This window comes from Camellia sinensis, unplaced genomic scaffold, assembly GCF_055761805.1.
Source record: "Camellia sinensis isolate YWXY unplaced genomic scaffold, ASM5576180v1 Unanchor13, whole genome shotgun sequence".
Taxonomy (NCBI): Eukaryota; Viridiplantae; Streptophyta; class Magnoliopsida; order Ericales; family Theaceae; genus Camellia; species Camellia sinensis.
This window is the reverse complement of record NW_028129009.1, coordinates 2,048,934-2,075,198: the sequence shown is the minus strand read 5'-3', so window position 1 is coordinate 2,075,198 and position 26,265 is coordinate 2,048,934. Positions and strand designations below refer to the sequence as shown.

The window sequence follows — 26,265 nt, the reverse complement described above, 5'->3', positions numbered from 1 at the left end:
AAATAAAAATATACCCTACTTGATTCTGAACATTTTCTAAACTCAAAAAGTTTGTCCAAATGTCCCCTTTCTGGACTGAACGTGATGCGACACCTGAATGTCTAGTATTGAAGTTGAGGAGGACAAAGTGATATTTCGTAATAGTAAATGGGGTGCCCATGTAATAATCAACCCATTTCTAAATTCCTACAAAGAAACAACTGATAAAACACAACTCAATTTTAACTTCCTTTCAAAGCAACAGTTGGATACAAACATCGACCACCCTCACATGCATGACAGGCTAGTCAGAAACCAATAACAAAAAAGAAATCTCTCCCTAATGTATTTTGTTCTAAACTAAGTAACTTATCAGATGAAAACAAAATGGGGCAAACTAAAAGTGAAAAATGACAATGAAAAAAACAAACACACCATCTCTAATAAGATTTAATCCTAGTTTTGTTAGTTGACATTTACATTCAAACTTTGACAATGGATTGAATTAAACTTCATCTGGATACTGGGGATTTTCTCCAACTAGAAGACTGATATTATGAAGTTTGAATATCGACTTCACAGAACCTCCATGAATCATCATCTTGCCTTTTTAGAACATAATGTATTCTATACATGCTGCAATCAGTAATTTCAAGATTAATAAAAATAAAACAACGAAATATATAAAAGATCAGTGGAAAATGGAAAATGCTCACACATATTCAGCAAAATTATAAGGAACATTCAGGGAAGGCTAAATTCAACTTCCATCAAGAATCGACTAAAAAAAAGAACTTCCATCAAGGGATAGAGTACTGTACAAATCATTTAACAGTAATGCATAAGATGGAATGGTCAACCCAAACTGACTAACAGACAGCTTGAGCATGGGTTTAAAGCTCAACCTAACAAGGTCGATTTTTGGTTGGGTCAGAGTTCTTGGGCTTTAATTACATGTCTCAACTTTAACCCCAATTATTCCATTCACTAATGTTTTGCTTAGTTATGTTCTTGTGTGTAAGACATCAAGCATTCTTCCGATATGCATTTTACCACTCAGAGACATTAGTTTTCAACCCTCACATTTAACTGGTTTAAAATATCCGCTTCAACATCTATCGTACACATCGTCATTATTTAATTTGTTAAATGATTTGTTCATTGCATGTTTTTCCTATCACATATCTCTTATTCTTCAAATTTTTATATCCTGGGCAGACTCCTTTGGGTGGGGCTTGTTCAACCAGGCACAAGTTGAAGCACTACAGAAGTGAAACAAAACAAGCAAGCCAAAATCATATGCCCAAGTGCCTCTAATTATATTTACCTGTAGTAATTGGGATTCTTCAGCTGAGATTCATCCACCAGTTCAGCTGCTTCCTCCAGAAGAGCCTCTATTTCTGCCAACTCTCCACCAATCCCATCTGAGAAAATCTCAGCTCGTATGACAGACAATTGCAGCAAAACAAATCTCCAAAAACAGGACCTAGCTTTTGCTGCGTCAGCCAAAGCTTGCCACTGCCAGCCAAAAACACATTAAAGAAAGAAATGTTACATCAACCATTTACCTGTAAGGTTTAAAAATGAAGTACTAGGGGATACAAAAAGTGCCAGCACAACTCTCCAATACAATGCTGTTGAACAGAGGCAACCTAAAAATTAGAACCTGGCTTTTGGTATCTAGCCATTTCATTATTTCAATCACTCAAATTTGATGGTTTCCATACAAAACGCCCACTATAGACAACTATCTAATATAATCTCTAATAAGTAAGCGCCCTTATTTGACTGCATCAACTGACCATCAAATAAAAATTACCATAATCTTGATAAAGTAGTTAATTTCTTTTAGTTATTTTGTTGAAAAGTAGGTTAATATATGAGTAGCCCACAATCATCAGATCATCCACCAAGTTGGGAGAGTGATGGTACAATGAATATATTTTTTTCATATTTATATAAATAAAAAAAACAAAACTTTAGTAGAAAACGCCAAGGTGATAAGATGGACTGAGCTATTAAATTATACAAATACACAAGACAAATGCATGTGCACTTGCATGAGCGTGTTTCTATCTTACCTGAATAAGCATTGGCCCATCAAGGACCTGAAAGAGGCTATGAACCTTATAGCTTGGCCCAAGAGCTTCAGCTTTGATGATTTGCCATTGCTTAACAAGTGATTCAGCTTCTTCCATAGGCATCGGCCTCTTGTACACTGCTGTCATAGAGGATGAAAGACTAGCAGCAAGGCATGAATTTTGCAAATTTGCAGCATCTGGGTGGTTCCCAAGCCACATCGTAAACATTGAAAGTAGCTTCTTGAGTTTGTAGGCAACACTATTTCTTTTGATACAATCAGGGCCCAAATTTCGATCTAGAGAAGAATCTAGGGTCCAGGCATGGGAACTAGTGTCTATTCCTGGTTTGCCTGAAGCACTTCTAGTTGAACATCTCACCCTCCATAACTGCAATGCTGATAGCTTACAGGTGGCAAATAGAATGCATCCCAATGCCATAACAAAAGTAATCCTTCCAACCACATTGTAAAATTCCAACCAGCTTTTCCAAATTTTATGATTGTCTGCACCTAAATTTCTTTTCAACTGAACAGATGCCATGCTAATATTGCTTTCATTGTTATTCTTGTCTGCCATCAATGTGCCTTGCAAATTAGATGGAGCTAACTGCTTTACTGCTGGCCCGAGATGTTGAGAAGAGTTTGTATATGAAAGATCCAAAGCCCTACGATCTGATGCAGGAGCAGGGGAAAGTGGTCTCAGGCTTATACTAGACATGGTCTGTAGAGATCCTCTAATCTGCCTGTTTCCAGAAGCTTTCTTTTCACCACTAAAAAAGTTGACCTGCAGGGAGTAAACAGAGACACCAAAATCCAGTGTCGCTTCCCCTTAAAAAAGTAAGCATTATTTATTTTTTTAAAAGCAGTCATTAAAAATCTTACCAAAGATGGAGAACAGTCTCGTGTATCAGGAAACAAGCTAAGCACATTATTCTTCAGCCATGTTTCCTGGTCAGTGAGGCAGACTGAGAAATTACAAACTTTCAAGACAAGTATAAAGTTCACAGTCAAACTTATGTATATAGTGTAAAGTGGCATCAAATGGAACACAGTCCAACCATGATCATTACTGTCATTAGTATTTAGCACACAACATAGCCCACATTTACTTCAATTGAAACTGGAAGGAAGACGAGAAAAATGACGAATACAAAAATTACATTGGGCTATCATCATTGTAGTTATTCACTGACCAATGAGAAAATGTGATTAACAAAATGACCTTAAACCAGAGGCAAATTCTGTAGCACTAGTCTGTTTCTTAGGAAGGCAAAATACAAGAACATATCCAGGGAAAGCAGGATCTTGTCTAATGGGCATATAAACAATAAAAAAAAAAAAAAAAAAAAAAAAGCCCCTTTGAGAGAAGAACACTCTTTGGGCACTTCCCCAACGCGTGTCTGACACTCTTCAAAACATGTCCTATTTTTTAATTTTTTTTAAACAAAATAACTTAAGATACAATAATAAAACAAGAACCATATAAATTTATAAGAATTAGTGTCATATTACATTTTTTATTATCTTTGAATTATATATTCATATACATATTATATAACAAATATATAAAATTATATATTTTGTGTGTTCCTTACGTGTTATATCCTACATTTTTTGAAAATTGGCATGTCGGTATGTTCGTGTCATATTCATGTCATGTCGCGTGTCTGTGTCCATGCTTCTTAGATAGTACATGTTCAGCCGTGAGAAGAACAAATTGTTCTCTTTTACGTAAAATTTTGTTTCAATTTTGTAACCAAGCCTAGGATGGTTTTAACCCCAAAAAAATATTGAATTTTCATTTCAATGATTCAAGCACTGGTTTAAAGGGATCTTTGTGGGATAATTAGCATAAGAGAATTGAATGTTTCCGCTACCTAATCAGATCATACCCCTATTACAGAAGTAATACCAATTTGGTTTTGGTTAGGCCTTAGTAATCTAAGACTACTAACCGATCACTACTCTATCACTGTTGGGGTGGGATAGGGTCGTGACATATAGTCTCCACACAAGTTTGAATGATTTATTGCTTATCTAAAAATATTAAATAAATAAATAAAATGGTCGAGGGATTTATAATTCTTTAGCATTTTAAATAATTCTTTAGCATTTTAACACTTCAAACCTCTGCTATCAGAATCTTACGATTAGCGATTCGATTCACAATTTTTGCAAAATCGATACGAATCTATAGATGAATCTATTTTGAAGGTGAATCTCTAGTGAATCGCACGATTCACGATTCGATTCACATTTTACGATTAATGCAATTCTTGAAATTACTGCATCCGACATATTTTCGACTCTAGTTTTCTTCATCTTTTTAGTGAAAATGATATAATACAACTTCTAATTTCGTTTAATACCAAAATAACCAATATATATAAATGATTTGTTGTTATTTTAGTTATCATGGAGTTTTTAATAAGATCCAATCAAATTTAGTCAGACCTAACATATTTTTAACCTTTATTCTCATTTTTTCCTTTAAAAAATCATTGTTTAAGATTAAAGTAGCTAACACCATGAATTATCTATTGCTATATTATTAAATTGAATATAATTGAATATTACATGAATGACATCAGTTATACCTTTTAAAATGTTATAGGCTTTAAAATAAAAGATCATAAATAATTAGTTCTTATTATTTGGTCACTATTACTTAAAAAAGTATGTAAGCTTATTGTCCAAATATCAATATCGTTGTTAATTATTGTTACTTTGAAAATTGATAGTTTGTCTATTTAGTTAATGTCTTTATTAAGAACAGTTGATAAGAAATATTTTAAAAATTAAAAAGGTAATATGGCGATCTTACATAGGAACCTTTGTTAACTTCATACTTATTAAACTACGTGATCATCATTTAAAATAACATTTTCATTGATTTAAGTCTAAATATTTCATATTCATAAGATATATTTAACATCTAAGTGTGTAGACATATTTTTCTAAGTAATTTAAAGAAGGTGACCGAATCTTTACAATTCACAATTCGATTCGATTCAACTCACGATTTGGTACGTGGCTATTTCGATTCACAATTCAAATCCCGATTTGACGACTATGCTTCAAACCATAAATCCATACAACTTCAATTTGTTGGAGAATAACAAAAGCTTCTAAAAGTAAGACATTGGAGCTTTCTATTCCCACTTTTTTTCCCAATATATAAACGTAAAATATGATTTTTATTATTATTATTTTCATATAATAAAAAGTAAATTACTATGTACAAAATGATTAATTTGCTTTTATTTTCATATATTTGTGCAATCTTTTTTATAAGAATTTTAAAAAAGCATACATATGTGCATGATAAATATTTATCTATAAACATATCCCCACCTCATTCATATCCTTATCTTACAAAAATTGTTGTGTCGCCATGTCCATATTATATGCATACATGTCATGTGCACGTATCTTCCTAGCAAAAAAGACATACCAGTGATTTGTTTGCACGAGAAACATCTTTGCCCACTATTGAATTTTGTGAAGCGGGATCTGAATTCAATTCAAGTTGCTGAAGCCTTCCCACAACCTCTGCCTCATCAGCCTGATGTAATGAGAATTCAATTTACTCAATGTTTTTATAGGAAAAAAGTCAAATCCTAAATAAAGGAAGGCAAAGACATGTATACCTGTCCAAGAAGGAACAAGCAAAAGGCCTCCTCATATTTTAAATCAATGCCTTCAGATGATATTAAGCACTCGCAAATTGTTCTTGCTTTGGTAATCTACATGAGAATGAAAAAAAGACTAACATGAATAAGTTTCAAAATCTCCATAGAATCTTATGATTTGCGATTCAATTAGTGATTTATGCATATATCGATACGAATCTATGAATGAAATGTATTTTGAAATAAAATCTATGGTGAATCACACAATTCACAATTCAGTTAACTTTTTACAATTCATGCAATTCTTGAAACTATTGTATTTGACAAATTCCTACCCTACCTCTTTTTATTTATTCTTTTAGTGAAAATGACATAATACAACTGCTAAAGAGTGTCTAGTACTAAAATAGCCATTACCTATGCATAGGGATGTGATCAAAGGATTTTTAAAATAATGCAATCATACCCAAAATTTTGTTAAACCTTTTTTCATCATTTTTTCCCTCAAAAATAATATCATAATTCATCTTTTAAGAATGTTTAAGGTTAAAGCAATTTGAACTCATGAATTATCTACTGTTATTTTAATGAAATAAATATAGTTCACTACTACATGGATCAAATCAGTTAAACCCAATATACCTTTTAAAGTATTTTATATTTTAAAATACAAGAGGTCACTTAATCCTTTCTTATTATTGGGGTTTGCTTTTTTTGATATCCAAGGACTAGAGAGCTGTTTGTGAATCTTAATGTTTTCTCTTTTTGTTTGATAGCTTCTTCTTCTTTACTTGTAAGAGGACTTCTTGTCCTCACCTTGTACCTTCATTTGCTTTATTAATAAGTTCTCTCTTTGTTACTGATCAAAAATATTCTATGTCGGGTTCCCAGATCCATTTTTTGAATGTCAAATACACAATCATTTAACATAATTTTTTACAGTTTGTACTGAATCTTAAAGATTCTCAATTCAATTAGATTCTTGATTCGCGAAATTATTATTTTGTGTTAAGTGTTAGGGGTAGTTTGGTCTTTATGTATTATTCTTATTAGTATAAGTAGTTGTGTGTAAGGGGGAAACCCTAAGTTTTTGAATCAATAATCTACAGAAGCTTTCTCTTGTTCTATTCCTTCTTCTTCTTCTTCTTCTTCTTCTTCTTCTTCTCATCTATACATTTAACATGGTATCAGAGCACTATCTTCCTCCTTGAAGATTGTTCCTTAGAGCCCCATATTGTTCCTGGTACGTCTGTTACAGCCAGAAAAAAAAAAAAAAAAAAAAAAAAAAAAAAAAAAAAAAAAAAAAATTTACAGTATGCTCGAAATTTAATGGGTAATCACCCTATAATCTCATTTTGATTGTTTGGTCATTATTGATTGAATTTTCTAATTTTTTTGATTTTTCGTCAAAATTGGGTGATTTTTCGAAAATCACTGTTTGACCCTCTTTTTTCTGGTTTTGTCCCTTCTTCTCCTATCCTTGGGAGCCGACTGGAACCCTAAGGGGGTTTGTTGTCCCTGGTTTGATGTATTTTGGCCCTATCTTGGATTTTTATCGCTGTTTAGATGCTCTGCTTCGGTTTTCTGACTTGTAGTTGATCTGGTTGCTCTGTTCTGGGCTTCTTTTGGACTGTTTTAGCCTTAAAAGGTGTTTGGTGTGCTGGTTGGGTGATTTGTGAACTTGTTTGATATCCGGCTTGTGTTTTTTTGCACCCTCTTTTCTCATCTCATGGCTGACAGCTTGGGTCAGGACTCTAAGGGCAAGGAGGAGAGTGGACTGAGTCGTGGTCTGACTCTTGGTGATAGTCCTTCTCTCCAGATTAGTCCGGTCAAACTTAATGGTCTTAATTACTTGATTTGGTCCCGCTCCTGTAGTCTTGCGATTGCCGCCCGGCGTTTGACTGGCTATATTACTGGTAGTAGTTCCCAGCCACCTACTGAGGATAGTACTTTATCTGCTCAATGGATTTCTGAGAATGCTTTAGTTATGACCTGGCTCATCAATTCTATGGAGCCTACCATTAGTCGGACTTTTCTCTTGATGGATACTGCTCACAAGATCTGGATAGCTGCCTCTCAAATGTATTCTCAACAAGGGAATGATGCACAGGCCTATGAATTGCGTAAGACGATTAGGGGTTTGGATCAGAAGGATCGCTCTCTGGCAGTCTACTATGCTGAGCTGAGTGGTTTGTGGCAAGAGCTAGATTTCTACCAGAGTTTCCAGCCAGTTTGCTCCAAGGATGCCACTATGTTTCAGCAGGCTGTGGAGAAGGAGCGGGTGTATGACTTTCTTGATGGTCTGAATTTGGAGTATGATCAGATACGGGTTCAGGTGTTGGGTCGCTCTCCGTTTCCTACATTGCGTGAGGCTTATGCCCTGGTTCAGCAGGAGGAGAGTCGTCGCAGTGCTATGGTGCATGCTCCTGTTCTGGATCGGTCAGCGATGGTTGTCGGCCCCAAGTCACGTGATACTCCACCTTTTCTGCCTCCAGGTGGTGGTAAGGGTCCATTGGTTGATCGGGACCGGTTGAAGTGTGAGTACTGTGGGAAAGTGTTAGAATTTACCACTCACCTACTACCTCCACTATCTTTCTCCACACCTACCACCTCCACTATACCACTCACCTACTACCTCCACTATTTTTCTCCACACCTACCACCTCCACTATCACACACTCCACTACCATCTTCTCCTCTATATATAGGAGGTGTAATATACAGAATAAATCAATCTTGTAATACATCAATCAATAATACATACATTTTAACATGGTATCAGAGCAAGGTTAAAGATCTTGGTGTTCTTCGTCTTCCGGTGGGCGGCAACCTTGCCTTGACCGCCCGCCGGATCTCAACCAATTCAACTGCCTCGCTTCCCTCATCAACTGAGAGCCACCTCCTTCCCAACACCCTGCAAATCTACCCATTTTCTCTCTCCTTGACAACCAGCTCCTTCACCTTCGGCAATATCTGAGCAGCCTGCGGAGAGGAATGCAAGAAAGCAACCAAGGGCTTCAATTCTTTGGAAAGCTCTTGGTTGCTTTCTTGCATTCCTCTCCGCAGGCTGCTCAGATATTGCCGAAGGTGAAGGAGCTGGTTGTCAAGGAGAGAGAAAATGGGTAGATTTGCAGGGTGTTGGGAAGGAGGTGGCTCTCAGTTGATGAGGGAAGCGAGGCAGTTGAATTGGTTGAGATCCGGCGGGCACCCCTCCTCAAGTGCAATGGAGGTCACCAACCTAGGCCATGGGCCTAATTGATCGCCCATTGACCCCGTGCAAGAAAGCAACCAAGGGCTTCAATTCTTTGGAAAGCTCTTTCAATGAACTGTCAGCTGCTTTCCGAGTTGCTTTACAAGCTCGTACATCCCCTGTTCTGGAGAGATCACGTAACGATGCTTCTAGCCTATCATGGATTGTCAAACACCGATTGATGATGTTTTGAACCTGCTGAATGGCTGTTTGAACCTCATCCCACTGCAGTTTTGCCGAGTCGTAGCCGTTTTTGCTTCCGAAATCGTCTTACCAAAATACCAATTCCCTCGACCTCTTATGTTCACTCTCATCCTTCTCCTCTCTTGCGTCGGCCACCGTAATGACCAGAACTCGCCACTGGAGAGTGTGTTCGAGGGAGTGCCTCTGATTTGTTGGCCATACTTTGTGGCTCAACAGATTAATAAAAGATTTGTTGGGGAACCCATCCTGAGAGAGCACCTGCGTGTGTTGTTTTTTTCTCTCTCCTACACTGATGCTTCCCTTACCTTCCTTTTCTTTTACTCTCTCTCTCTCTTTTTCTTTCCCAGAGATGCTCCATGTTGTATAATCAAAAGAATGGTCCATGAATTGTGCTGGTGGGCCCTACCACTAGCAAAAGTAATTCATAATCATGAATTTTGCTCCATGACAATCGGCAGAGAGAGCACATGCATATGTGTGTTGTTTTTCTCTCTCCCATGTGACTCACCTACTGTAAAAGGTCACCCAATACACACACTCACGGGATTGACAGACCCACATGTATTTTCTGATGCCAACATTTATTTTTTTTAATCACCCCACTCCACTTTCTCTTATTTTAATATATCTCTATATATATATATATCTATGTTTATTTTATTGCACAGACTATCATTCTTTTTCCCACTACCAAACTCTTGCTGATTCACAACTCTTGCTGATCCACCACTTCATTTTATTTATTATTATTATTATTATTTTCAAAAAAAAAAAAAAAAAAAAAAAAAAAAAAAAAATCCATTCACACCCACCTCGGTTTTCATTCCAGAAACTTGTCATTTTTTTTTTTTTTTTTTCATGCCGGGATCAACCCCGATCAACATTTTCCACCAAAAAAAAAAAAAAAAAAAAAAAACAAAAAAAAAAACAAAAAAAAACACACACACAAAAAACAAAAAAAAAAAAAAACCACATCCACAGGTGGGATTTTTCTTCTCTACTCTGCCGCCGGTCTCTTCTTTTTGCCTCCGTCCTGGGCGGCCCTTGACGGTACTGCCTCCGTGCTTCCTCGACCACCAAGCCAGTTGCCTCCTCTCTGCTCTTCCACTCCCGCATCTGGTGGCCCTCCAAATCGGAACATCACGGTGGCCTTCCGTTTCAGCTCCTTGTTTTCTGCCCTTAGCACGCTTATCTCTGCTCGCGCATCCTTATACATGCGTTGGAGCAGAGCCAGTTGGGAGTTTAACTGCTGCACCTCATTTGTCCTACTCTGCAGCCGGTTCGACAGGTTTGTGACCGCCGTCATGCTTTCCACACATACCTTCAAAGTATACTGATTGGCCTCCACATCCGAGAGCACTGCCATTCTTTGCTCCACAGACCGCATCGGAAAGTTCAACGGAGTATACCCAGCGGTGTTTGGTTGAGGTTCACTGGCCACCGCACCAGTTCTCTCTCCTGTTGACTCGTTGAGGTCGGGAAAGAGGGTGAGCAGCCCGCGGGAAGAAGACGAAGCCATTTTTTCTGGGCAACAGAGTGTTCTAGAGAGTGTTACAGAGTTTCTTCTCAGCAAAACCTCTCTTTCTAAGCAGAACGAAGAATTTTTCAGCGTTTTCTCTCAGTTTTTCTGTCTCAGTTTCTGCCTCCTCCGCTTCGGTTTATAAAGACCATGACACAGAGGCAGCCACGCGCATCGCGCGCCTTTTGACGCCGACAACCTGACACGCCTTTTCATGGCACATCTTTTGATAAAGTGGGCACGCCTTTTGATGGCACGCCTTTTTTGAAAAATTGGGCGCACCTTTTGAGGATGCGATTTTTTAAGGGGTCCGACAAGACTCTGTAAACTGTCCCGACATTGATTCCGGTTAGCTCCTTTATGGGTCCGCCAAGACTCTGTAAACTGTCCCGACATAGATTCCGGTTAGTTTCTACGAGGGTCCGACAAGACTCTGTAAACTGTCCCGACATTGATTCCGGTTAGTTTCTACAAGGGTCCAGCAAGACTCCGTAAACTGTCACAACATTGTCTTCTACAACGGTCCGACATGACCCCATAAACTGTCTTCTACAACGGTCCGACATGACCCCATAAACTGTCTTCTACAACGGTCCGACATGACCCCATAAACTGTCTTCTACAACGGTCCGACGTGACCCCATAAACTGTCTTCTACAACGGTCCGACATGACCCCATAAACTGTCTTCTACATCGGTCTGACACCACCATACAGTGTCCTCTACAACGTTATGACACCCCATACAGTGTCTTCACCAACGGTCTGACACGACCATACAGTGTCTCCTATTTTTTTTTTTTTTTTTTTTTATGTATTTTCTTGTTTTGCTCCTCTCTCCAAACTCAAGTTGGTTAGTTTCTATCCTCCTTGAGTTTGCGGGGGGCTGTTAGAATTTACCACTCACCTACTACCTCCACTATCTTTCTCCACACCTACCACCTCCACTATACCACTCACCTACTACCTCCACTATTTTTCTCCACACCTACCACCTCCACTATCACACACTCCACTACCATCTTCTCCTCTATATATAGGAGGTGTAATATACAGAATAAATCAATCTTGTAATACATCAATCAATAATACATACATTTTAACAGAAAGATAGACATGATAAAGAACACTGTTGGAAGTTGCATGGCCGCCCTACTCGAGGCCGTGGTCGTGGTGGTGGTGTTCGTCCTCAAGCACATGTTTCTGAGACTACTGCTAGTGCCTCGAATGATGCTAGTTCTCTTTCCCCGGATGAGCTTCACACTCTCAGACGTTTGATGGCTCGACTTGATTCTTCATCTGCCTTAGCACCTTCCTCTTCTGCCTCTTCCAACTTTGCTCACACAGGTATTTCTGCTAGTGCCCTCAGTGTTTCTTCGTCGTCTCCTTGGATCATTGATTCCGGTGCTACCGATCACATGACGGGTACTTCTAGTTTTTTCCATTCTTATTCACCTAGTTCTGGGCGAGATAAGGTTAGAGTGGCTGATGGCACTTTATCTTCTATCTCCGGCAAGGGTTCTGTTCGTTGCACCTCTTTACTTTCGCTTTCATCTGTTCTTCATGTTCCTAATTTTTCAACTAACTTACTTTCTGTTAGTAGCCTTACTACTGCTCTCAATTGCTCTGTAACCTTTTTTCCGACTCATTGTGTCTTTCAGGAACTGGCTACGGGGAAAATGATTGGCAGTGGTAGAGCACAAAGTGGTCTGTACTTTCTGGATGCCATGCCTGCCTCACCTTTGTCCTCTCAGGCTCTGCAATGCTCTTCTGGCTCCTCCCTTCGTCTCCTTCATCAGTGGCATCGCCGTTTGGGGCATCCTTCCTTTAGCATTTTAGAGAAACTTTTTCCTTTATTAGTTCGTGATTGTCCTAGGAATAACTTTGTTTGTGATGCTTGTGAGCTTGCTAAGCATAAACGTACTTGTTATCCTTCAATTAATAAAAGAAGTACTTTTCCTTTTATGCTTATTCATACCGATGTGTGGGGTCCTTCCCCTGTTGTTTCTACCTCTGGTTATCGATGGTTTGTCACATTCATTGATTGTTATTCCCGTGTGACTTGGCTTTATTTACTTCGCACAAAAAATGAAGTTTTCTCATGCTTCAAAAGTTTTCATAAAATGGTATCCAATCTCTTCAATGCTACTATCAAAATTCTTAGGAGTGACAATGGGACTGAGTATGTTGATGGCGCTTTCCGGGCATACCTCGACGACCATGGCATTCTTTATCAGACTAGTTGTGTTGGCATTCCTGAACAGAATGGAGTTGCTGAACGTAAGAATGGCCATCTACTTGAGGTTGCTCGCTCTCTCTTGTTTACCATGAACGTTCCTAAGTCCTTTTGGGGGGATGCGGTTCTTACCGCGGCTTATCTTATTAACCGTATGCCCTCTAGTGTCCTCCACTTCCAAATTCCTCTTGAGCTTCTTCCTGTGACGTATCCCACTTCTTCTCTTCCGCCTCGGGTTTTTGGTAGTGTCTGTTTTGTTCATCTTCACCCTCGGCCTCGTGGGAAGCTTGATCCTAAGGCTGTCCGGTGTGTCTTTCTTGGTTATTCTGCTACTCAGAAAGGCTACAAATGCTATGACCCTCACTCTCATAGGTTGTATGTTAGTATGGATGTCACCTTCCGTGAATCTGAGTCTTTTTTTCCTGGTCCTCCGCCATCTCCTCAGGGGGAGCGTGGTCTCGATGAGATTGCGGATGAGACGGCATCATATCAGCATGAGTTGTCCTTTTTCCCTCCTCCTCAACGGGCTGTTATTTGTGGTGAGGGGGAGCCTAGGAGTTCTGTTGATGAGGAGTCGGATATCAGTGATCGTTTGGACAGAGCTGATCTTAAGACTTATTCACGGCGTCAGAAAGAGCCGGCTTCTCTTGTGCCACTAAGTCAATCATCATCTCCTATGCCAGTTCCACACCCAGTTTCCACTAACTCTTCAGGTAATGATCCTCATCTCATTTCTTCACCTGTTGTTGATGGTCCTATTACGGATGATTTGAGTGTTCCTATTGCTCTCAGAAAGGGGGTTAGAGCTTGTACTCAACACCCTATTTCTAAATTTGTGTCATATGATTCGTTGTCTTCTACGTATCGTGCTTTTGTTTCGTCCCTTTCTTCTGTGTGTATTCCGCAGGGTTGGAAAGAAGCCATCAATGATCCTAAGTGGAAGGTAGCTATGGTAGAAGAGATGCAAGCTTTGAGTAAAAATAACACATGGGAGTTGGTGTCTCTTCCAAATGGGAAACACCCAGTCGGATGTAAGTGGGTGTTCACCATTAAGCACAATGCAGATGGGACGATTGAACGGTACAAAGCAAGACTAGTGGCCAAGGGATTTACCCAAACATATGGAATAGATTATCAAGAAACTTTTGCCCCGGTAGCAAAGATGAATTCCATTCGAACTATTCTGTCATGTGCGGCTAATTTGGGATGGTCTCTACAACAACTAGATGTGAAGAATGCTTTTCTTCATGGGGATTTGGAGGAGGAGGTATATATGGATGTACCTCCAGGATTCTCATCTCAGTCTACAGTTGGAAAGGTTTGTAAATTAAAGAAGGCTTTGTACGGTTTGAAACAATCTCCTAGAGCCTAGTTTGGTAGATTCCTCAAGGCAATGGTGGGATTTGGATATCAGCAAAGCAATGCGGATCACACCTTGTTTGTCAAACGCAATGTACATAAGGTAACAGTGCTCATTGTATACGTGGATGACATAGTTGTGACAGGTAATGATGAGGAGGAGGTGACCCATCTCAAGATGCAGTTAGCCAAGGAGTTTGAGATAAAAGAACTTGGTCCATTAAGATACTTCCTTGGGATTGAAGTTGCTAGATCTGACAAAGGCATCTTTATTTCTCAAAGGAAGTACATTCTAGATCTTCTTGAAGAAACGGGCATGTTGGGCTGCAGACCAACTGATTCACCAATTGAGACTAATCATCATCTTTGTAGTGGAATTGGTGAGCTTGTGGAGAAGGAAAGGTACCAAAGACTTGTGGGAAGACTGATATATCTCTCTCATACTCGTCCAGATATTGCCTATGCAGTTGGAATAGTGAGTCAGTTTATGCATGATCCTCGTGTACCTCATTTGGATGCAGTCTATCGCATTTTGAGGTACCTTAAATCTGCCCCTGGAAAAGGAATTTTGTTCTCTAATCATGGTCACTTGAGGTTGGAAGCATTCACAGATGCAGATTGGGCAGGCTCTATAGATGACCGACGCTCTACATCTGGTTATTGTGCTTTTGTAGGGGGAAATCTAGTTACATGGCGTAGTAAGAAGCAGGGGGTCGTTTCTAGATCTAGTGCTGAAGCTGAATACAGGGCTATGGCACATGGAACATGTGAACTAATGTGGCTTCAATCTTTGTTGAGTGATATAGGGCTTGATTGGAATGGTCCCATGACTTTGTATTGCGACAACAAGGCTGCTATTAGTATTGCACACAATCCTGTTCAACATGACCGGACTAAGCATATTGAGATTGACAGACATTTCATTAAGGAGAAATTGAATAAGGGTGTGATATGTATGCCTTTTGTTAAGTCTGAAGATCAACTGGCGGATGTTTTTACTAAGGGTCTTAGTAGTAAAGTCTTTCACTCTATTTGTTGCAAGTTGGGCATGAGAAACATCTTTGCACCAACTTGAGGGGGAGTGTTAAGTGTTAGGGGTAGTTTGGTCTTTATGTATTATTCTTATTAGTATAAGTAGTTGTGTGTAAGGGGGAAACCCTAAGTTTTTGAATCAATAATCTACAGAAGCTTTCTCTTGTTCTATTCCTTCTTCTTCTTCTTCTTCTTCTTCTTCTTCTTCTTCTTCTTCTTCTTCTTCTCATCTATACATTTAACATTTTGATTCATGATGCAATTCTCGATTTGACAATTATGTTCCGAATACAAATACATGTAGGTCAAATTTCATCAAATGTCCCTGTAGTTTCACTTGAGTTTCATTTTAGTCATGACGTTTCAATTTGAACACATTTGCCCTCCAAATTTTTGTTTTCGTGTCAAATGAGGACAATCAAAAACAGAAGTTAAGTTTTGGATGGAAAAGTCACATGTTTTGCACATGACCAACTTTCAAAGGCAATATGGTCTTTTTCTTCTCTCTTTCTACAATTCATCTTGCTTCTCCCTCCCACCACCATTCACAGCCACCAACCATTTTTATCACTGCCACCACCACCTCCAACACATCACCACCCTATGCATAGTCACCAATAACCATCAAAACACCTCCGCCACATCACCACCTCATCACACTAGCCTTAAACTAGTACCAAATCCATCCCAAATCTCCGCTGAACAGCCTATCTACCAATATAAAACCCATCTCCCACCACCAAAACCAGTGCAGTACCTCTACCACCCCCAAACCCACTTCCCACACCTTGAACCACCACCAAAACCAGCCCTCACTACAATCACACCGTCACCACCAAACCGTCACCACCACGAAAAATATCTTCAAATCCCCCATAACTCTTTAACCAAAGCAAACTGTTAAATCCACTGCAACATATACATACATATATATATATATATGCTCAATTTTTTTGCTTGTCTCTTAATATTGGATTGAATTGAATTCATGGGTTAGGATTAATGATGGGTTTCATGCAATTTGATGTAGAAATAGATTGCCTCTCTGTTTCAACCAAAGCACACCATTATCAAGAAAAATAAATTTGGAGATTTTGGATTCTTTAAAATTGAAGCATGTGTGGATTTGTGGTGCTGTTAAGAGGGGACAAATTTCAGAGATTATTTTGTGGTGGTATGGGACAAATTTGAATTTCGGAAGAGGGATTTGGGTGTGGTAGGGAAGGAATGAGAAGGTTGGTTATGCTAGCCAACGATGGAGAGGGGTGCTGATGCTTTGGTGGTGGCAGTCGTGTGAGCAGTTGCTGGTGATGAGCAGTGATGGGTTTGTTGGTAGGTGATGATGATGAGTTGACTTAACTCAATAGTTGATCAAAAGCGAGTAGTGTGTTGGGATTGGGTTAGTGTGGATTCCATTTTTGTGGTTAGCTATTCGTCATGTGCAATGCACATGTATATTTTCCATCCAAAAATTTAACCTTCGTTTTTTATTGTCCTTATTTGACATAGAAACAAAAAAATTGAGGCCATATATGTTCAAATTGAAACGTCAAGGACCAAATGAAACTTGAGTAAAACTAGAGGGACTGTTGATGAAATTTGCCCTTTTTTATAGTTTGTACTAGGGTTGTACATGGGTCGAGTCGAATCGTTTTTACCGTCGACTCGCCACTTGACCTGATCAGATCGGGTTGAAAGAAACCCCATCAATTCCGACCGTCGTCTTTTTCAAAACTGTAAAAATCGAGTTGATCAGTTCAACAATCGGATCGAGTGAAACTGAATAACATATTGTGCATATGACCCCCAAAAAAATAGAGAGTAGAAGAAGATGAATTGTAGAGATCACAAACATTCCAAATCTAAGCTACTGAAAGAGATCAAATCAGAGGGGGCGGGGGTTTCATCGCCATATTCACCATCATCATCGTAACTCCGCCGGTCTCAAGCCCGGGTTAAGGAGGAGGGTTGTGTGTTAGGTAGCCGACAGCCAACACGTAAAAAAAGCCGTTCGGATCCTTTATGAAAATAAATCCTATTTTGAATCGTTTAAATGCTAGGTTGTTACCCTCAAGTAACGCGTTGTGCCTGCCTTCAAATGTTTCGAAAAGTAAGCAAGGGGCGCCGCATCGACGCCCGGGTGAAGTGAAAAATGGGCAAAGGTTCCCGTGTTTTCCTGGATGAGAGCGAATAAAGAAGCTAGTTCAAGAATACAGGAACCTTAACTGGTAAGACGATGGAATTGGTAAATGTTATGATTAGTATAGCTTGTGTACAAGAAACTAAGTGGACGGGTGAAAAAGCTAGGGAAATTGAGGATACTGGTTTTAAACTGTATTATAGTGGTAAGGACAGACGCAGGAATGGGGTAGGAATCATAATTGCCAAGGGTCTAGTGGAGAATGTAGTGGCAGTCATTAGGAAAGGGGATAGGATTATGTTAGTTAAACTAGTTATTGGAGGGAATATAGTGAACGTTGTTAGTGCATACGCCCCTCAAGTAGGATTAGATGCTCAGACTAAGAGCGATTTTTGGGAGAAAATGGATGAGATCTTACAAGAGATACCCGTAGGAGAGAATTTGGTTATAGGTGGAGATTTTAATGGCCATGTAGGCATAGATAAACTAGGCTATGAAAGGGTACATGGTAGATACGGTTTTGGTAGTAGAAATGAGGCTGGAGAGAGCATCTTAGATTTTGCGTTGACTTCTGACCTGGTGGTGGCCAATACTATGTATAAGAAAAGGGAGGAGCAATTGATAACTTTTAAGAGTGAGTCAGTTAAGAGCCAAATAGATTACTTTTTAGTGAAGAAAGTGGACCGCCTAAAATGCAATGATTGTAAGGTGATTCTTGGAGAGAGTCTAACCTCTCAACATAGAATTTTGATACTAGATTTATGTTTTAGAGGGCAATATCAAGCTGGGAAGGATGGTGGGCGTCGTAAGACGAGATGGTGGGACCTAAAAAGGGATAAACTAGAAATTTTTAAGAATAGAATGGATAAGGAAGGTACTTGGGACTTGGGACTTGGAAGATGATGCTAACACTATGTGGAACTCGATGGCCAATTGTATGAAGAGAATCTCAAGGGAAGTGCTTGGAGAGTCAAAAAGGACGGGACCCAGCTCTAGGGAAACTTAGTGGTGGAGAGAAGAGGTTCAAGCGGGTAGTTAAGACAAAAAAAGAATGCTTTAAAAAGTGACAAAATGATAGGACTGAGGAAAACCTTAAGAGCTATAGATTGGCTAATAAGGAGGTAAAAAAGCATTGAGTGAGACGAAGTTGAAAGCTTATGATGACCTATACACTAGACTGGATAGTAAAGAGGGAGAGAAGAGGGTATACAAACTTGCTAAGATACGAGAGAGGAAAACAAGAGATTTTAATCAAGTTAAGTACATCAAGAGTGAGGATTCTAAGGTATTGGCGAAGGATGAAGAGATTAAGGAAAGATGGAAAAACTATTTTGAGAAACTATTAAATGAAGAACATGGAGGTGCGACAATAAGGGGAGAAATGGCCAGTAATACGATAAACCAAGACTATAAGTTTTATCGCAGGATTAGGAACTTTGAAGTGGAGATTGCACTTAAGAAGATGAAATCAAATAAGGCTTTAGGACCCGATGATATCCCTATTGAAGCTTGAAAGTGCTTAGGTAAAAAGGGGGTTACTTGGTTGACTAGGTTGTTTAGCAAAATTTTGTTGACTAGGAACATGCCAGATGAGTGGAGGAAGAATATTTTAGTACCAATATATAAGAATAAATGAGATGTCCAGAATTGCAACAACTATAGAGGAATCAAGTTAATGTGTCATATAATGAAAGTGTGGGAGACGGTGATGGAACGCCGATTGCGAGATATAACAGAGGTGTCAGAGAATCAATTTGGGTTTATGCCTGGCAGGTCAACAATGGAAGCGATTTATCTTTTGAGGAGAGTAATAGAAAAGTATAGAGAAAAGAAAAAAGACATTCATATGGTGTTTATCGACCTTGAAAAAGCATATGATAGAGTGCCCCGAGATATAATATGGTGGGTGTTAGTGAAGAAAGGGGTGACAAAAGGTTACGTTGATGTGATTAGGGACATGTATGAAAAGGTGGTGACCACTATTAGATCACCTGTTGGAGAGACAAATGAATTTCCTATCACTGTTGGGTTACACCAAGAATCTACCTTAAGCCCTTATCTTTTTGCTTTAGTTATGGATGAGTTGACGAGAAATATTCAGAATGACGTGCCATGGTGTATGCTTTTTGCAGACGATATCGTGCTAGTAGATGAGACTAGAGAAGGAGTTAACACAAAGTTGGAAATTTGAATAAAAGCTCTTGAATCGAAAAGATTCCGGATAAGCAGAACTAAGACAGAGTACATGGAGTGTAAATTTAGTAACAGTAACAATGAAAGCAGAGGAGAAGTGAAGATTGAGAACCAAGCACTGCCTAAGAGTGAACATTTTCGTTATTTAGGGTCGATTATCTCAACAGCGGGGGAGATTGATGTGGATGTGGCTTATAGGATTAAGGCGGGATGGTGTAAGTAGAGAAGTGCGTCTGGGGTACTGTGCGATAAACGAATACCCACTAGACTAAAAGGTAAGTTCTATAGAATGGCTATTAGACCAACGATGTTGTATGGGGCGGAGTGTTGGGCAACCAAGAAACAACATGTAGATAAGATGAGTGTGGTGGAAATGAGGATGCTAAGGTGGATGTGTGGCAAGACTAGACAAAACAGAATTAAGAATTAGTGTATTTGGGAGTGGGTAGAAGTAACATCGATAGAAGATAAGTTGAGAGAGAGAATTGATTGAGATGGTTTGGTCACATTCAACGGAGACTAACAGAGACAGTAGTGAAGAGATGCGATGCTGTAACGGTAGAAGGGAGTATTAGGGGACAAGATAGGCCTAGATTAACGTTGGCTAACGTTGACTAACGTTGTAAATAGAGATATGGATCTACTTAATTTGACTAACGAAATGGCCTTTAATAGGGCCGCGTGGAGAAGAAGGATTCATGTAGCCGACCCCATTTGATGGAAGTCAAGGCTTGGCTTGGTTTGGTTTGGTTATTCACCATCATCATCGTCATCCCAAATTTGAGCACCATCTTCACCGTCCTTCAAATCTGAGCACCTTTTTTTTTGGGCAAGTAACAAATCTGAGCACCATCATCACCATCTCACAGATCTAAGCACAATCGTACCATCAATAGTACTATCGCCACTGTGAGAAGGAGATTAAGAGGGTAATGCGTTTACTGCGAGGGAGACAAGAGGGTCAGAGTATGAAAGAGATTATTGGGTTTCTAGAGAGAGCAAGTGTATGAAGGAGACTGTTGGGCTTGTAGAGAGAAAGAGGAAGAGTGTGAGCATGAGGGAGACTGTTGGGTTTCCAGAGGGAGCGCGAAACTGTTGAGTTCCTAGAGAGAGAAAGAGAGACAACATGAAATTTGAGAGAAGGGCAGTGGGCGAGAGGATTGAGGAGAAAGGGAGACAAATGGGAGGGTGGGTGAGAGGATTGAGGAGAGGGGGAGACAAGTGGGTGGGTGAGACATCAAGTCTCTAACTAACTCGGAGAAAGTATAATTAGTCTTGGGTAGATTTGTTTTTTTATAGGGTAAATATGCATGTTTTGAGAAGTGTAGGTGATTAAGATAAGGAGGTGATAGCTCTGATTGTTGAAGTTACCAATGCTAGCTACATTGATAGAATAATAAAAGGTATATATACACGCGTATATAATTCGGTTGGATCGGTTTCTGTGAATTTTTTTTAGCTAAGCCCAACAACCAACCAAAAATGGACAAAATTTTAAACACAAAAAAAAAAAAAAAAAAAAAAAAAAAAAACTGACCATGCAATTGGTCAAAACCATCCACAACAAGGGTGGGTCATTAGGGTCCAGGCAAGTCCACCCGTAATTCAGGTTTTTGAACACCCCTAGTTTGTACTAAATCTTAAAAATTCTTGATTCAATTAGATTCTTGATTCGCAAAATTATTCTTTTGATTCATGACGCAATTCTCCATTTGACAAATTATGTTCAAAATACAAATACATGTCTCCTTATATGTACGTGTATATATGAATGTATGCAAAAACACACACAACATGCACAAATTGTTTTTTCTAATGAAGTCTGACAAAAAAAAAAATGGCAGCCCAATGCACAAGGCTCCTACCACTGTGGGTCTAGAGAGAGTCAAATGTATGTTTTCATGCTTCAAGCCCATGACAGCAGATAGCAACAAAGCAACCTTACCATTGCGGCAAGGTCCACCCTCTAAAAAAAGTCCAACAGAATTACTACAGTACCCGTAGATTAGAACTTGGTTCATATTTCATCAGATTTTTATATCAAAAAAATAAAATAAAATAAGTTCAAGCAGTTGTACCGAGGTGGAGCAAGGGATTACCAAATCAGTTTGCTTGCTTGAAAATCCAAGAGCAATATGAGCTGTCAATGCCATGTAGAAAGAAATGAAATCAATCACAACCCTCTGATTCTGTGATTCAAGGGATTTTTTATTCTTCCTAGTAACAGCTAAATTATCCCAAGGAAGAAGATTAACTATTTCTGTAGCCATGAGCTTATTAAGTGCTTGACTCAAGAAGCATGGCCAATCTTGCACTTGGCATGGTGCTTCCGCATCAAGGCCCTGTCTAAGCAGTTCACGCAAGGCTGCAATGGCTCCTAGTCTTCGTTCAGCATTTTCAGGTGTGCAAGGCTTGCCTAATAATTCCAATGTACAAGCAGGTGCAAGCTCTTCCAAAGATTCTTCTATCTAGGAGCATCAGCCAAAGAAAAAATTACTGTAAGCAGCAAGCAACTATACATACTCTAAAACAAGTAAAATACCATTTAAAATAGCAAAGAGCATGGCATTGAACCAAAGAACAACTAAAATAGCATGATATCCACAAAAACCGGCAAACGACATCTAAAAATACCGTTTTGATGCATAAGCTGTAGGAGCAGTTTCAACCAGATAAAAATATTTGAACATCTAATATACTAGTACTTTCTTTCAATCAATTTTATCATGTTATTTATTTCTTAACCTCTGATATTGTTCTGATCAGAAAAGTAAGAAGAATCACATAATTATAGGGATAACCATCACATTTATCCCGGTAATAAGACAGAAATACAAACCTTGTAAAAAAAAAATGAGACAGCAACCACTAAAGAGATTCACCTGAGATAACAATTTCATCTTCCCAAGAGATATTTTACTCCTGAGAAGACACTGGGCACGAGCGAGAGCTTCAAATCCGTGGGAAATATTGTTCTTCTCAAAACTAACTGTTGCAATTGCACACTTAAAGAAAGCACCTATATAAGAAAAGGAAGCATAAAATAACTGCAAGAAATGAAACGTTACAAAGTCCGGGCCTCTTACGCTTTGCCTTACCTCTGCCAAAGCCATAGACAGAAGCAAATCATGAATATAAGGCTTAGCATCTGGATGCTGGAGTGTTGATTGGCCAATATCTAGCACAAGTTTCTCCTCTCCAACCTAAATCAGAAAAATCAAATCCCCATCATACCCATAATCTAAACCAAAATTACTAAAACTCAGTAGTTAAGCTGCAAATAAAATGTTGAAGGTCTTAAATGAAAGAATAAAGGGGGGAAAAGGATCAGGAAAAATGAATGAGAACAAAGGGACCATGGACTCAAAAGCAAATGGACTCAAAAGCAAGGTCACAAATTAAGGCCCACTACAAACCTAAGAGAGTTGGTCTCTTTCAGAGTATATTTCCTCTGCATGAAAAGATGAACTGGAATTTCCTAAACTAATATAACCATTACATAGAGTTGTACCTCTTGAAGAAGGCAAAGAGCACCAGGCAACCAAGCCCAAGGGATACGAAGAGGAGTTTTAGGTGGGACCTTCTCCCTTATATTACCAGCATATTCCGGTTCAAAAAGAAGCTTATCCCTCACATCCAATAGAAGATTCTGCAAATAAATAACAAAAGAGAATAAGGATATAAAAGGACCCAAAAAACCAGCAAAAAAGAAACACTGCCACTACACATCCAGATAAAAAAATATGTTAATCAAGCTGACTTCCCACAGAATTTTCCACTCCCTACCTGGCGAGAAACAACAGCATCCGCGGTGTACCCTTCTTCAATCTCGGCATTTTTCAGATCCATCACTGACTTGACAATCTCATCCTTCTCTGCTTGATATCGAACACCAACAATCTGCAAGTTCATATATTTTACCCTACATCATAAATACATAGTTAACTTGCACTAACCCAACACATTTCACCCATCTTAAAAGCATAAAAAGAATAAGTCTTAGGAAAGTAGATGGTAGAGGTTGAGTAGGTGGGCTGTGAAGCCCTCAGGAAAGTATGCTAGGCACTCAGACGGCATGACCATGTCTAGTGTAATTATTTTTTATTCCCCATTCATTTATACTTATATATATATATATATATATATTTGTCTACCTTCATTGGGCTTAGCTTTAAGTGCATGCGACAGATAGTTGTCCAATCGGGATTCGAATCGTGAATCAAAATGGCTTCATACCGAATCGCGAATCAAATCGAATCATGAATCGTAAAGATTCGATCACTTTTTCTAAATTACTTAGGAAAATATATCTACACACTTGAATATTAAATATATCTTATGAATATGAAATATTTAGACTTAAATCAATGAAAATATTATTTTGAATGATAATCACGTAGTTTAATAGGTAAGAAGTTAACAAAAGTTCCTATGTAACGTCTTACCTTTTCTCTGTTTTAGATATTTCTTATCAACATTCTTAATACAAATAGTAAATAAAGACAAACTCTGAATTTTCAAAATAACAATAATTTAATAACAATATTGATATTTGGAGAACAAACATATATACTTTTCCAAGTAACAATGACCAAATAATAAGAAAGAATTATTTTGGATCTTTTATTTTAAAGTCTAAAACATTTTTAAATGTATAATTGACGTCACTCGTGTAATATTCAACTATATTTAATTTAATAAAATAGCAATAGATAATTCATAGTATAAGTTACTTTAATCTTAAAACATCATTAGAAAATATCTTATGACTTTTGTAAGAAAAAAATGAGAAAAAATGTTAAAAACATGTTGGATTTTCCTGAATCTAATTGAATCCTATTAAAAACTTCACGATCACTAAAATAATAACAAATCATGTATATATATTGGTTATTTTGGTACTAAAAGCTATTAGTTGTATTATGTCATTTTCATTAAAAAGGAGAAAAAAGAGTCAAAAATATATCGGACACAATAGTTTCAAGAATTGTATGAATCGTAAAATGTGAATCGAATTGTGAATCGTGCGATTCACTACAGAAACACTTCCAAAATTTATTCACCCATAGATTTGTATCAATTTTGCAAAAATTGAGAATCGAATCATGAATTGAATCACAAATCATAAAGATTCTGATAACATATAGCAAACAATTGAAAAAAACACCAATAAGATCTCGTAAACTAGGGAAGCATGAAATTGTGGAGACTAATTTAAGAACTTTTCAGGGACGCTGTAGTTACCAATGCAGTGCCTAACTTTCCTCTGAAAACTGAGTGGGCCAATTTACATGTTGCACCAGATAAAAACATGCATATTTAGTACAATCAGTGGCTGTGGACAATGCAAACTCTACAAAGCTCCCTCTCAATTTTCATGCCATATGAAGCGAGGGCAATCACATTACTAGCTGCGAACCTTATGTGCAGTACATCTAATTCATTAACATCCTCCAAATTAGTTTGGGGGAAAAAAATTGAGAAACAAAATAGAAATTAAAAATCTGGAGAAGGAGGACACTGGACAAGATTTTGAAATTAGGAAGTTGATGCGATAGGTAAAATAGAAATTGTCAGGCTTCAGAAACAAAATCACAGGACCGTTGCACAAGGTACATTTCCCTTTTGCCACTTTTCCTCCATCCATTATTATCTCATCATCATCAGCCAAACCAAGATCCAAGCAAACCCTTAGGTTAGGGATGATGATGATGATGAGGAGGAGGAGGAGGAGGAGGAGGAGGGGGATAACTGACCAGCAGATTGTGAATTACATGTGACAGTCTCTCATTAATTTAGCACAAATCAAAACAGACAATTGAGAGAGAATTCAATTAGTATACATACCTGGTAGCAAGTGACGGGAATATCCAGGGTCCGTGTCTGGGTATCGCTATTGTTACTACTACTACTACTACTAGTGTGATTGTGGTTGTTGTTGGTGGTGGTGGTATCGACAATGCGAAGGTCGGCAGAGTTCAATCTGGACCGGGCCACAGCCAGCAAACCTCTCCTCCTCCTCAACGAGAGAGCCTCCTGAACCCTAGAGCAAAATTGCTGGCCCAATCTCTTCTTGTTGGTTTTTCTAAAGAAGTAGATTGTTTCTAATGAATAATCTACAGACACCCGGTAATGGTAATGGTAATTGTAATGGTTGTGGTCGCTGCTGCTGCAGAGATTGTTTCCACAGAGACAATTGGCAGTTACACTCGGCACCAGATGCGAAACTAATAATGCCATCATACATACATTCATCCATATGTATATATAGATACACACTTATCCTACTAAAGGATTCATACTCTCCCTCTCTATTTCTTCACCATCATCATCCTTTTGATTGCAAATGCAGTGAGCGAATGGAAGTGAAAAAAACAGACGAATCTCTCTAACGTGGTTGTTAGGGTTTCTAATTTCCTAGTTTTTCGTTTTCGGCATCGCTAACGTTTTTACGTTTTATGTTTACAAAAAAATTTATAAATTAGTTTTTTTTTTTAAAAATATATATATATATATATATCTATATAATAAGGCACAAAGCTTTTTGAAAAATGTATCAAAATGTATGTGAGATATATTTTGATCCAAGGGCTAAGATCAATCCCAAATATATATCAACGGTTGGGATGTATTTGATTCCCG

At 38.5% G+C, this 26,265-nt stretch overlaps 1 protein-coding gene across 4 annotated transcripts; it reads right to left on the bottom strand.

Annotated features, from left to right (window-relative positions):
* Positions 1-201: 201 nt before the first annotated feature.
* LOC145814826 (plastid division protein CDP1, chloroplastic-like) lies at positions 202-26,106 on the bottom strand. 4 transcript variants are annotated; one of them, XM_082911796.1, is made up of 12 exons: positions 25,471-26,106; positions 23,410-23,523; positions 23,135-23,272; positions 22,722-22,826; positions 22,506-22,628; positions 21,723-22,091; positions 5,710-5,805; positions 5,514-5,624; positions 2,942-3,007; positions 2,061-2,843; positions 1,307-1,497; positions 202-615 (listed from the first exon to the last, which is right to left on the bottom strand). In XM_082911796.1, exons 1-12 carry the CDS (start codon positions 25,876-25,878, stop codon positions 534-536), a joined length of 2,586 nt encoding a protein of 861 aa, XP_082767922.1. In that variant the 5' UTR covers positions 25,879-26,106; the 3' UTR covers positions 202-533. The 4 variants fall into 4 exon arrangements, with proteins under 4 accessions (XP_082767922.1, XP_082767921.1, XP_082767924.1 ...); XM_082911795.1 differs by having other exon boundaries at positions 22,710-22,826; positions 25,471-26,054; XM_082911798.1 differs by having other exon boundaries at positions 23,410-23,545; positions 25,471-26,052.
* Positions 26,107-26,265: the final 159 nt, after the last annotated feature.

Coding starts and splice junctions, on each gene's coding strand:
- LOC145814826 (XM_082911795.1), bottom strand. CDS start 25,878: ATGAATGTATGTATGATGGCATTATTAGTTTCGCATCTGGTGCCGAGT. Junction 23,524..25,470: donor TTCCCGTCACTTGCTACCAG/GTATGTATACTA, acceptor ATGAACTTGCAG/ATTGTTGGTGTTCGATATCA. Junction 2,844..2,941: donor GAGACTGTTCTCCATCTTTG/GTAAGATTTTTA, acceptor TACTCCCTGCAG/GTCAACTTTTTTAGTGGTGA.